The sequence below is a fragment of the Plasmodium gaboni genome, chromosome 13 (genome assembly GCF_001602025.1).
Source record: "Plasmodium gaboni strain SY75 chromosome 13, whole genome shotgun sequence".
NCBI classification, from domain to species: Eukaryota; Apicomplexa; class Aconoidasida; order Haemosporida; family Plasmodiidae; genus Plasmodium; species Plasmodium gaboni.
In genome coordinates, this window is record NC_031493.1 from 2,065,630 (window position 1) to 2,078,790 (window position 13,161).

Genomic DNA, 13,161 nt, shown 5'->3' on the forward strand with positions numbered 1-13,161 from the left:
TATTATAAAAAAAAAAAAAAAAAAAAAAAAAAAAAAAAAAAAAAAAAAAAAAAAAATTTATATAATTTAAAAAATAAAAAAAAAAAATATATATATATATATATATAATTATATATATATAATTTTTTTTATATTTAATATATTTATTTTTTTTTTTTTTTTTTTTTTTTTTTTTTTTTTTTTTTTTTTTTTTTGTGTGTGTGTATCTATCATTTTATATTGTTGAGAAAACACTTACATTGTTGAAAAGTTTCATTATTTTTCAATTTGCTAAGTACAATTCTGGCTAGTTCACAATCAAATTGAATAGCTTGAATAAGATGAGAGAAATATGCAAAATTACTTTCACTTCTAATAATTCCAATAATAATTAAATGAATATTTTCATCATAAAATAAATCATCTGTTTTGTAATATAAGAATGCTTCTATTGTCATATGTTTATTTTTAAAATAAGGATTATATCCAATAGATATAACAGTCTTAAAAATTTTATCTCTTAATTTACATATACCAAAATATATTCCAGGCATAATATCAGCTGATATAAAATTTGGATGAAAAATATTGGCTGTTGGCAAATTTAAATACTTACTTCCTCTTCCAAATCCTTTAACAACTTTTCCATATATATAAAGATATTTTTTAAATATATATATCATTCTCCATGATAAAATATCTAACGTTAAATTACAATTTTTTATATATGGATAAACAACATTATTATATTCATTCGAAAAGTTTTCAATAATAGATTCATCTGATTTTTTTTGTTCATATATTTCATTTGTCCAATCTATATCATCGCAATTTGAGCTTTTACGATTATAATAATTCTTTTTATTTTCAATATTATTACTATTTTTATTCTTTTCATTTTTATCACTATCATCATTTTTGCTATTCCCTATGGCTGTAGAAAATATGCCATGTCTTTTAGCATGACAAATAAAACATGGGCGATTACTAAAAATAAGAAATTTGTGACAATCTTCTTCATATTTTTTTAATTCATCCAATGAATCAATTACATTATAATCATTTTGATAGTATTTATATATTTTATTATATTTGAATAAAAGATTCGTTAAATTTTTATTTGAACTATAAAATAACATAAAAATATTTTTTTTCTTTAAAAAATGTAATAAGTTATATACACCTATATGTAATTTTGATAGTATTAATATACGAAATAAGTTTTTAATTTCATATAAACTACCTACATTTTCATATACCTTATATCCATTTATTAAATCATATATATTTATAGTATCATCAAAACGTTTTAATTTTATATTAATTTTATTATAATTGATAAGAAGCTTTTTATTGTTTATCATGTCTGGAAAAAGGTTTTTAATATCTTTATTCGTACTGTCAATAAAATTATATTCATCAGACATTATTAAACTGTTATCTTCATATTGATCATTATATTTTTCTGTTTCATTGTAATTTGTATTATTACATTTTTTTTCCTCATATATATTATTTATTTCTACACACGTGGATGATTTGTTCTTACTATATTTTTCGTATTCATTACTTTTTATATTAACAAAACATAATTGAGAGTTTATAATATTGTCAATATTGATATAATTATTATTTTCAATTAAATTGTGTATTAAGTGATTATAATGATGATTTTGTGTTGTAATTATTTTATTCTTTGTTAAATTGTTAAGATTAGATATATTAATAGAATCAAGCTTCACTTGATTGTCATTATTATTATTATTGTTATTACTAGTAGTAGTAGTTGTTGTAGTAGTTGTTGTTGTAGTTGTTGTCGTAGTTGTTGTTGTAGTTGTTGTCGTTGTAGTTTTTGTTGTTATTGATTTATTATTAATATTATTATTTATTTCAATTTTTTTGTTCGGGTCATCCGATAAACTTATTTCTTTATGACACTCCCGTCCTACTCCTAATTTACTGACATCTATATTTGTATCCTTTTTATTTTCAAATATTTCAATATTATCCTCTATTTTTATATTCTCATAAGTATTTGTTAATTTATAATTTTGAACCAACTGAAAATATTTATTTATTACAATAATTAAATAATCAAACATATTTAAATTTTTATCTAGGTTGTTTAGAAATGTTTTAAACATAAACATGCATAATATTTGTTTCTGCCTATATAGAAAGTCATCACTTTTGTCATTGATTTTATGTTTTTCATTAGTTTTATCTTTCAGATTCACTTCATTTCTATTGTTATTCAACAAATTATTACATATATGTTGAATATATGTAGTTATTGTGCTACTATAATTAATTATATAGTAATCTGCATCTATCAAAGCTATTTTATGATATTTATCATTAACCATTTTAAATGTAGAAAAATAAATTAATAAAAAAAATAAAATATATATATATATATATATATATATGTTTTTTTTTTATGGTTAAATGTTGTCACATTGTATATTTTCTTATTTTTTCAAATAGAAAACCAAAAAATATAATTAAATTTAAAAAAAAAAAAAAAATTACAATATATAATACATATATAAATTAAAAAAAAAAAAAATTTTTAAAATAAAATGAAATTATATTAATATTTAAAAAAAAAAAAAAAAAATTAAATAATATAAAAATAATGTCATGGTTTTTTTATAGGCGTACATGTTATTATGAAATATATTATATTATACTATACGGTCTGGTTATATATTATAATATTATTTAATTTTTTGTATGTTATTTTTAATTTATATATTTTTTTTTGGTCGTACAAAAAAAATAAAAATTATCTTACATATATATATATATATTTATATGTATATATAATATTTATTTTATATAAAAATAACAAATTTTATATTTTTTTAAAAAATGTTGTAATATCAGCATATATGTTTTTATTTATTCCAGCTTTATCTTTTATCTTATTACTTCCTTGTACTTTTTTTTTGAGTTTACTTATTTTCTTTTCTTCAACATCATAATTGTATTCCTTCTTATCTTCTTCACATAAATCGAATAATGTTTCTTCAAAAAAAAAAAAATAAAATAAAATAAAATAAAATAAAATAAAATAAAAATGAAAGAACATTTATTAGAATAATTATATAATACATTATTTATATAAATTGTTCATTTTATTTCTAATATGAAATTTGTATGTATAATATCTTTACATATAATCATATTTTATATATATATTTATATGTATTTTTTATAGTGATACCTTCCTGTATATCCTCTTCGTCGAAAAAGGTCTGTCCTCTTTCTTCTTTTAATAAATATATACAATCTATGAAAAAATAAAAAATTATTTTATAGATAAAAATATATTTAAATGTGCACACATGAAATTGTAAAAAAAGAAAAAAATATAATAAGTACACATATATATATATATATATATATATATTTATTTATTTATTTATTTATTTATTTAGTATCTACATAATAAGAACAATTTATTTCCTTTTATCATGTAAAATTAAAACATACGAAAATTTATTCGAAATTTTTTTTTTTTTCAAATACCTTCTAAAAATTTATATTTAATTCCTTCCCTCTGTATACATGACACTAAAAATAAAAAAATAGAAACAAAAAGAATGATATACATTTTAAAAATTTTTATATATAATCATTTTTACATTCTTTTCATATTTAGTCTAACATATGTCAAATGAAGTTATATTTCTAGCTGTGTTTTTTTCATCCTTAAATTCGATTGTTTTGTTCACCAGTTCTATTAAAAACATCATCTAAAATAAAAATATATATATATATATATATATATATATAATATTATATATGGATAGTAAGTTTATGCATCTTGTAGAAGATACAAGAAATTTTTTATTGTTTTTTTTTTCTTCTAACCACTGCTTTTTGAAATATATTAATAGCTTCATTATTAACCTGAATATAATAAAATAAAATTGAATATTTTTAAAAATAATTAATAAATTTAAAAAGAATCTATATATTTTCTATTTCTTTTTTGAATGGCGGTACCTTTTTTACGTTTCTATTTAATTGCATAATTTTTTGTATTTTCATCACAGGAAATTTGGCTGTATGGTTTATAACCCTACAAAAAAAAAAAAAAAAAAAAAAAAAAAAAAAAATGGAAATATAAAAGGTTTTTTTTGAGATACATCTACATAAGTGGAAGAAACATTTTTATGATATATATATTTTTTTTTATTTTAATAAACATACAAGTCTCCTGATATATTTTCATTTGAATGATTTTTCTGTAATTGAAAAATTAAAAATATATATATATATATATAATACAAACTAAATAAGACATACATTTTGACAAGAATATGTAATTTACATCCAAAAAAAAAAAAAAAAAAAAGCCTTATACACATAATGACATATTAAAAATTTTTTGCTTGCTAAATGTTACCCATTCTAATAATTCTTCGTTATATTTTAATTTCAATATTTGTGCTTGTTCCTCATATTTCTATAACATATAAAAAAACATATGGTTATATTTATAATATATATAAAGGGAAAATATTAATATTATGTCTTTATATATTTTTTATATTATCATTTAAAACCTTTCTCTCATCTTCTGGAAGATTTTTCCATTTGTTACTTAATTCTTTTTGTATATCAGTTATTCGAATCTAATATAAAAGCAGAGAAAAAAAATAATAATAATAAATAATATATATATATATATATATTTTACTCCCATTTATAATTTAATTATTTCTTATTTTTTCCCTTTTACTGTTTCCTTGTCACATTTTTGTAATAAAGTATTCTTTGCATTTTCCCTCTCGTAATTACAGAAAATTAAATATGAAGATGGTGGTGCCTTGGGCTTTTTTCTAAGAATTAACATATATATATATATATTATATTTGATGGGATTTTAATAATATATGGGTTAGTAAATTTTCTTTTATATTTAAAGCATAAAATAATGTTTCCCCAGTAATACAAATAATATATATGTATATATATCATATAAATATAATTTTTTTTTTATTTATAAGGTCATTTGAGAAAATTTTATAAAATACCTGTCCATTTTTCATCCTTTTTTTAGATAGAAATAAATAAGGATTGTGTGTTTTTTATAAAATTTCACATATATATATTATTATAGTATGAAAATATATAATCGTAGAAGAGAATCACTTTATTTTATTTTATTTTATTTTTTTTTTTTAATATATGACAATATATAATAATATATATTTATATATATTATGTGTGTATAAAGGTATTGTTAGTAAGTATAACTAAAAAAATATATGTAATATATTATAGTAAAATAAAAAAAGAAAAAAAAAGAAAAAGAAATTATTGTTAATTTGTAACATGCATACATATAATATATGTAAGCATTTATTTATTGTGAATAATGTTATATATATATATATATATATATATATATATTGATTTATATTTTTATGTATAATTTAATTTTTTTGCCTTTGAAATTTTTACGCATACTGGAATAAATAATATAAAAAAAAATATATGTATATATATAATATATAGTGCTTTTTTTCTATACGTATGAGCCTTATGTAAATATAATATATATATAAATAATTATATTTTTTTTTAATTATTAATAAAAATTAAATAAATAAAATTATATATATATATATATCTTTTTTTTTTGATATTTCTTATTGAGATATATAAAAAAAATAACATACTTGTATGTATATATATTTTTATATTTATCTATTTATTTTGTATTATATAATATATTATTTTATTATAATTTTTTTTATTTAAATATTAATAAATGGAGCCATAAAAAGAAGGATTGAAAAAAAAAAAAAAAAAAAAAACAATAAGATAGTAGAAAATAAAATTATATAATAATGACTTTTTTAAAATTGACAAATCGAAAAGGGGAACGGCATGTTCAGAAGTATTTTTACAAATTAAATGCAAACAACAGAATAAATAGAATAGTAAGAGAAGTATATTTAAGAAATGATATAAGTTGTGGTATAGAGAAATGTAATATATGTGAGAATAATAAAAAGAAATTATTAGATGGAGAAAGAAATATTTTAATATTAGATTTGAATACATTAATAAAATATATGGACTTTTTATATGATTGTGATATTGATAATATTTTAATTCCGTTATCTATATATGATTATATAAAATCGTTTAATAAAATCTTATATAAGAAATTACGTAATTTGTGTTATGATATTGATGAAGAAAGTATAATAGAAGGATCATCTTTTTCTTCATCTTCTTTTAATCATAATAAGCGATTTTGTGTTTTTGTCAATACATTTTGTAAATTTACTTATGTAGAAGATAATAAAGATAATAAAGGATTTAATAAGGAATTACAAGAAATTATAAAAATAGTTATATGGTTGAAACATCATAATAATAATTTAAATATAAAAGTTATAAGTAATAATAAATTATTGCAAGAAGATTGTTATAATAATGATATTCCTTGTAGTACATTATTTGAATATGTAAATGAATTAATGAAAGGAAATACTAATAAAAAAAAAAAAGAAGGAAAGAAATTTAATATGGATACATTAAAAATGTATTTTGAGGAAGATATATTAAATGAACATAATGATAATAAAGTGGATGATGTAGAAAGTATAAATGAACAAGAAACATATTATACTTTAAACAATTTATCATTAGATAATAATCATAATAATGATAAAAGACCTTTATATGAACCACATTTAAATAAATCAGATATGATACAAAAATTAAGGGATAATAAAATTATTAAGGGTGTATTTAGTGTTATATGTGTTAATAAATTAGCCTTGGTTAAATTTTCTGATCTAGATGAAATCGTTATAAGAGGCACGAAATATATGAACAGAGCTATTCATAATGATGTAGTTGCTGTTGAAATTATTGATGAACCAAATGACGATCTTTATGAAGAAGATTATCTCGAAGAACAAATAAGCCCAGAAGAAGAAGATGATGAAGAACAAGAAATAGACGTAAAGGCACAAGTAGATGTACATATAGATGTAGATGCAGAAGGAGTAGGGGAAAAGGACACTATAAAAATAAATAATATTATTAAGGATAAAAGATTAAATGGTTATATAAAAAATGAGGATATAAAAGAAAAAGAACATATTAATAATATATATAATAAACAAAATAATCGTTTTGAAAAGGATATAATTAATTCGTATGAAAACAAAATGAATGTTACATATAATAACCAAATGAGTGAAAAAAAAAAATTATATGGAAAAGTTGTAGGAATTATAAGTAGATGTAGAAAAGAGTATGGAGGTATTATTAAAGAATATTCAAATAATTTAAATAATATAAAGAAAAAATTAATGTTTTTTAAAGCTTTTAATAATAAAATACCATATATTATGATAAAAGCACAATTAGAAGAAGAGTTACGTAATAAAAGAGTTATTGTTACTATAGATAATTGGGATATATATTCAAGAAACCCTTTAGGTAGATGTATAAGTGTCTTAGGAAATTGTGATGATATAGAAACTGAAACTAAATTAATATATAATGAATATAATATATCAACTAGAGAATTTAGTGAAAATGTATATAAGTGTTTACCACCAAATAATTGGGTAATACCAGAAGAAGAATATGCAAAAAGGAATGATTTTAGAAATGTATTAACATTTAGTATTGATCCTCCAGGTTGTCAAGATATTGATGATGCTTTATCTGTTGAATTTTTAAAAGAAGAAGGAAATATAGAAGATGGTTATAATAATATATACAGAATAGGTGTACATATAGCTGATGTATCTTATTTCGTAAAACAAAATAGTCCTATTGATTTAGAAGCTTCTAAAAGATGTACCACCGTATATTTAATAAATCAAAGAGTTGATATGTTACCTAAATTATTAACAACAAATTTATGTTCATTAGTAGAAGGAGAAGAACGTTTAACATATAGTTGTATTTTTTGTTTTAATAAAAATTTTGATATAATAGATATTAGTGTAAAAAAATGTATAATAAAAAGTAATAAATCCTTTTCTTATGAAGAAGCACAAAATGTAATTGATGATAAAAATGATGAATCTGATACAGCAAAATCTTTAAGATTATTAAATAAGATAGCAAAACATTTAAAAGAAAAATGGTTAAATGATGGAGCTCTAGAATTAAGAGGTAATACAGAAGTACTATTTGAATTTGAAGCTAATGACTTTTCTAAAGCAAAAAATTTGAAACCTTATGTATGTTATGAGACAAATAAATTAATTGAAGCATTTATGCTTTTAGCTAACCGCTCAGTAGCTAGAATTATATTTCAAAATTTTAAAGCAGCTAGTGTGTTAAGAAGACATCCACCTCCAAAACATGAATATTTAAAAGAATTAAATGATTATTTAAAAACTATAAAAGTTTATGATTTTAAATATAATACATCTAAAGAATTATCTCATTCTATTAATAATATTAATTTAAAAAATGATAATATTTTATCTAATATATTAAAAGTTATGGTAACCAAATGTATGAATGAAGCTGTATTTATATCAGGATATAATGTACATAATAATGATATGTTAAAACATTATGGTTTAGCTGCTGATATATATACATTTTTTACATCTCCTATTAGAAGATATGCTGATATTATGGTTCACAGAATATTAAATCATATATATGAAATTGAACAACTAGATACAAAATATCTTGATATTATTTATTTAAATAAACAAGTAGCATTATTAAATGAAAAATACAGAAATGCAAGATTTGCATCAAGAGCTTCTGTAGATTTCTTTTCATATCTTTATATTAAAAAAATTGGTAATCAAATTACTAACGCGGTTATAACAAATTTAAAAAAAAATGGTATACAGATATTTCTAATTGATTATTCTACAGAGGGTATATGTTATTTAAAAAGAAAAGATGGTTTTCTTTTTGATGAAAAAAAAAAAAGATTTGTTAAAATCGATAAACATAAAAAAGAACTCTTCCATTTAAGTTTTTATGATAAAATACAAGTACATATGCAGGTCGATAATTATGATATCAAATGTCAAAATCATTTTATTTTTATTAAGAAAATATAAATACATATAGAATTAATAAAATGTGTATAATTTATATATATATATATATATTTATATATATACAATTTTGTTTCTGATATTATAAAAAATAAAGATTTAAAAAAAAAAAATAATGCTACCAATTAAGTTTTTTGTTTTATTAAATTTTTATTGTGTATATATTTTTTTATTTATTTTCTTAATTTTTTTAATATTTTTCGTTTACAAAAAAAAATTAATATTTATATATACATTTATTTATTTAATATGTATACAAAAAATAGAATATTAAAAAAAAGGCCAATTTGAAAAATTAAAACTTATAATTAAAAAGAGTTTTATTTATATATTTTAAAAAATATATTGTAACAAAAAAAAAAATCATACATATATATATATATGTATAAATGTTTATATATTGTAATCTTAAAGGTTGTAAAAAAAATGTCTATATAAAAAATATTTCTCATATAAAAAAAAAACAAAATGTTAAAATAAAAGAATAAAGGAAAAAAGGAATCGAATTAAAAACTATATTATTTATGTATTTAACATAATGTGAAAAATGAAAAAAAATTATAGCTTCATTAGTTGAAATCACATATAATCATTTATATTTTCTTGTGTATAATATATATATATATATATATAAATTCTAAGAAACTTTATAAAAACGAAAAAAAAAACCATAAATGAAAAAAAAATAATACTTAATTTAACAATATATTATATATATATATTAATTTATATATTAATTATTGGATTTTAAAATTAAATGCAATATGGATAGAGGTTTATTAAAAAAATATATAAATAATATTTATATAAATATTATATAACATTTATAAATATAAATTCCATATCAATAAGGAAATAATAATATAAAACGTTTTGATTATATCGAAAGGAGAAAATATATTTTTATAATAATAAAAAAAAAGTATATATAGAATTAGACTATGGAAAGGAAAAGAAAATATAATGTATAAAAATAAAGGCGTCAAAATATATATATATATATAAATAATATATAAACATTTTTATACAAATAAACGAAATTTTCTTTTTGAAATAGAAATCATTAAAACTTGAGAAATACAAAAAAAAAAAAAAAAAATTTAATTAAAATGAAAAAAAAAAATATAAAATAAAATAAAAATAAAGAACCAAACCCATAAAGTAGAATTCATATTAATCATTTAACTTTTGAAATAAAATAATATACACATATAAAATTATAAACATAAATTGTAAGTGTCAAAGAATATAAATATATATATATATATATTATATATATATAATACAACAGAATAAAATAAGACCATTGAGCAAATGTGTAATTCATTTTAACATGTTTTCAATAGAATATACTATGTAGGTAAAAAAAGTAATATTATATAATAAAATAAATCTATATTACATAAAAAAAAAAAAAAAAAAAAAAAAAAAAAAAAAAAAAAAAAAAAAAAAAAAAAATAAAATAAAAGAAAAGAAAAGAAAAAATAAATAAATAAGTAGAATAGGAAAAAAAAGAAAAATTAAATATAAACGTAAAGAGCGAAAAAAATAAAATAAACATATAAATAGATATTTCTATATTCATACTTCAATATTTCAATAATACATTATATATATATATATATAACCAAATTAGGTTCTTTCAAAAATATAATAAACTCGTTTTCATGGGAATATAAACTTACCGCATCTTCAATATCACTTGCTTTAATCTAGGACTAAGGAATAAACAAAATTTATATAAAATAAATTTATATTATATAAGGATATTATAATATGTTTTTTTTTTGTTTTTATGTATATGACAAAGGGACAATTTTATTATTCCATATTTTTCTACATTTTAATATTTATAATTAATTACTTTTATATTTTTTATAAATACGATACATTCATAAATCCACACATAATGTCCTAAATATATGTATTTGGTTAAATCTTAAAAATTTGGATATTTTTATTTAATATTTATTTTTTTTTGATTTTTTTTTTTTTTTTTTTTTTTTTTTTTTTTTTTTTTTTTTTTTTTTTTTTTTTTTTGTAGGCAAATATATGAATATTTAAATTGAAAAATGTATATTAAAAATTAAATATATATTTAAATTTAATTATATATTAGTATATTCATATATATATATATATATATATATATATATATATATATGTTACTGTATTATATTGATTAATTTTTTTTTTTTTCTTAATAAGGGCCACATCTATAAGAATTACTATTTGAATAGAAAAAATTTTGTGCTTGTGGATTTTGATGATATGCAAGATTGGGTTGCATAGAAGCTGGTTGTGCTGGTATAGCTTTTTGCACTCTTGGAATTTGTTGAAAAGAATTGACACCGTTTTGATTAACATATTTTTTCATTTCATCTTCCTCACCTTTTTTTACTGTTACTTTTAATTTTTTATTTAAAGCCATAAATCCGTTCATTTGAGAAATAGCAGCTGCTGCACTTTCTAAACTATCATATGATACAAATGCAAAACCTCTATTCCTACCTGTATTTTTTTCTGTGGCTATCCTTGCTGAGAGTAATTCACCAAATGGTGAAAAGGCTTGAATTAAATCGGTTTGTTGCCATTCGTTGGGAACATGGAAAATAAATAAATTAGCACCAGGCGGGCCTAAAAATATATGATATTTAAAAGAAAAATATATGGGCGTAATTATACAATTTTAGGTCTATTGCTTAGATAATAAGCAAAAGGAATAAATAAATATAATTATATATATGTATATATAAATATATACAAATACATTTTCATATTATATAGAAAGTGTACATATAAATATATATATATATATATATATATATATATGTATGTACATATGTTAGTTTATATATATATTTTTACCTGACGATTCAGATAAATTGTGCATATTTGCCGAATTGTTCATAAATAACGTTTCGAATTCTTTTGGCATTTCCCACTGTGTTGTGTTTGTTTGTTCGTTATAATAATACGGTCTACCTTCTCCTGAATAATATTCTTTCCAAGGTCCAACTTGACGTGGATAATTATTATTTACAGAAAAGTTGTTACCAAAATTAATATTGTTTGGAGAACTTATACTTGGTTGTGGTGCCATGGCATGTGGTGGATTTTGCATGGGTTGTAATGTTAATGGTATTTGTGGTTGTTTAGAAGATTTGGGTTCTGCAAATCTCACTTCGATTGGTCTGGTACATCCTTCTAAAGTTTTTTTTCCATTTAATGATTTGATAGCATATAATGCTTGTTCTTTATATGAGAATTTAACAAATGAACATCCTTTACCTAGACCAGTTGAATTATCTTTCATAATAAAAACTTCTTCAACTGTACCATATGGTGCGAACATTTCTTTAATATTATCTTCTGTAATATTTTTTGGAAGAGAACCAATAAATAATTTTGCTTGATCAACACCTGATTCTATATTTTGTGGAAATCCTAATTTGTTAAGTTCTCCTGATGCATATTTTACTTGTAATGATCCTAATTGTGCATCTAAGGTTTTTTGATTATTTAATAATCTTATAGCATTATCAGCTTCTGAAATAGAAGCCATTTTTACAAATGCACTAGATTTATGTACGTTAGTTATTTTATCTCTTATAATTACTACTTCATTAACTATACCATATTCTTCAAATATAGGACGTAACTGATCTTCTTCAATATTTTTTGGTACTCTTCCTATAAATAATTTTATAGGTACAGGAGGTGCTGGATTACATGGGAAATCATGATTACCATAATCTATTGTATTTTCATCTTTATCTGATGAACTTTTCGTATTATTATTATTTTCTTGTTTCCCCTTTGAACTTTTTACATTTTCATCTCCTTCAATATCTTCTTTACTGTAATCATTTACTTCTGATGCATTTTCATTTTTATCCTGATTATAATTTGCAGTATTGGCATCAGAAGAATTATCGTTAATATCTATATTCTCATGATCATCCATATTTTAATATCTAGCTTCTTTTTCTTTTTTTTTTTTTTTTTTTGTAAAATTATAAATTTTTAAGTGTATACAAAAATACGCACCTGTTATTATAAAAATGTATATATATAATATGGTATATATATGTACATATAC

General features: G+C 19.1%; 4 protein-coding genes across 4 annotated transcripts; 1 reads left to right on the forward strand and 3 right to left on the reverse strand.

Annotated features, from left to right (window-relative positions):
• Positions 1 to 209: 209 nt before the first annotated feature.
• PGSY75_1359100 (putative riboflavin kinase / FAD synthase family protein) lies at positions 210 to 2,345 on the reverse strand (the record flags this gene model as incomplete). The annotated part of the gene is made up of 1 exon (XM_018787618.1): positions 210 to 2,345. One exon carries the CDS (start codon positions 2,343 to 2,345, stop codon positions 210 to 212), a length of 2,136 nt encoding a protein of 711 aa, XP_018640360.1.
• Positions 2,346 to 2,836: 491 nt separating this feature from the next.
• Positions 2,837 to 5,035, reverse strand: PGSY75_1359200 (putative high mobility group protein B4; the record flags this gene model as incomplete). Its single annotated transcript, XM_018787619.1, has 11 exons — positions 2,837 to 3,009; positions 3,209 to 3,274; positions 3,514 to 3,558; positions 3,653 to 3,740; positions 3,859 to 3,897; positions 3,994 to 4,069; positions 4,201 to 4,235; positions 4,397 to 4,456; positions 4,557 to 4,625; positions 4,733 to 4,832; positions 5,028 to 5,035. The coding sequence occupies 11 exons, from the start codon at positions 5,033 to 5,035 to the stop codon at positions 2,837 to 2,839; spliced, it is 759 nt and encodes a 252-aa protein (XP_018640361.1).
• Positions 5,036 to 5,846: 811 nt separating this feature from the next.
• PGSY75_1359300 (exosome complex exonuclease RRP44) lies at positions 5,847 to 9,062 on the forward strand (the record flags this gene model as incomplete). Its single annotated transcript, XM_018787620.1, has 1 exon — positions 5,847 to 9,062. The coding sequence occupies one exon, from the start codon at positions 5,847 to 5,849 to the stop codon at positions 9,060 to 9,062; it is 3,216 nt and encodes a 1,071-aa protein (XP_018640362.1).
• A 2,197-nt stretch (positions 9,063 to 11,259) lies between these two features.
• On the reverse strand, positions 11,260 to 13,026 carry PGSY75_1359400 (putative rRNA associated RNA binding protein; the record flags this gene model as incomplete). Its single annotated transcript, XM_018787621.1, has 2 exons — positions 11,260 to 11,696; positions 11,928 to 13,026. The coding sequence occupies 2 exons, from the start codon at positions 13,024 to 13,026 to the stop codon at positions 11,260 to 11,262; spliced, it is 1,536 nt and encodes a 511-aa protein (XP_018640363.1).
• Positions 13,027 to 13,161: the final 135 nt, after the last annotated feature.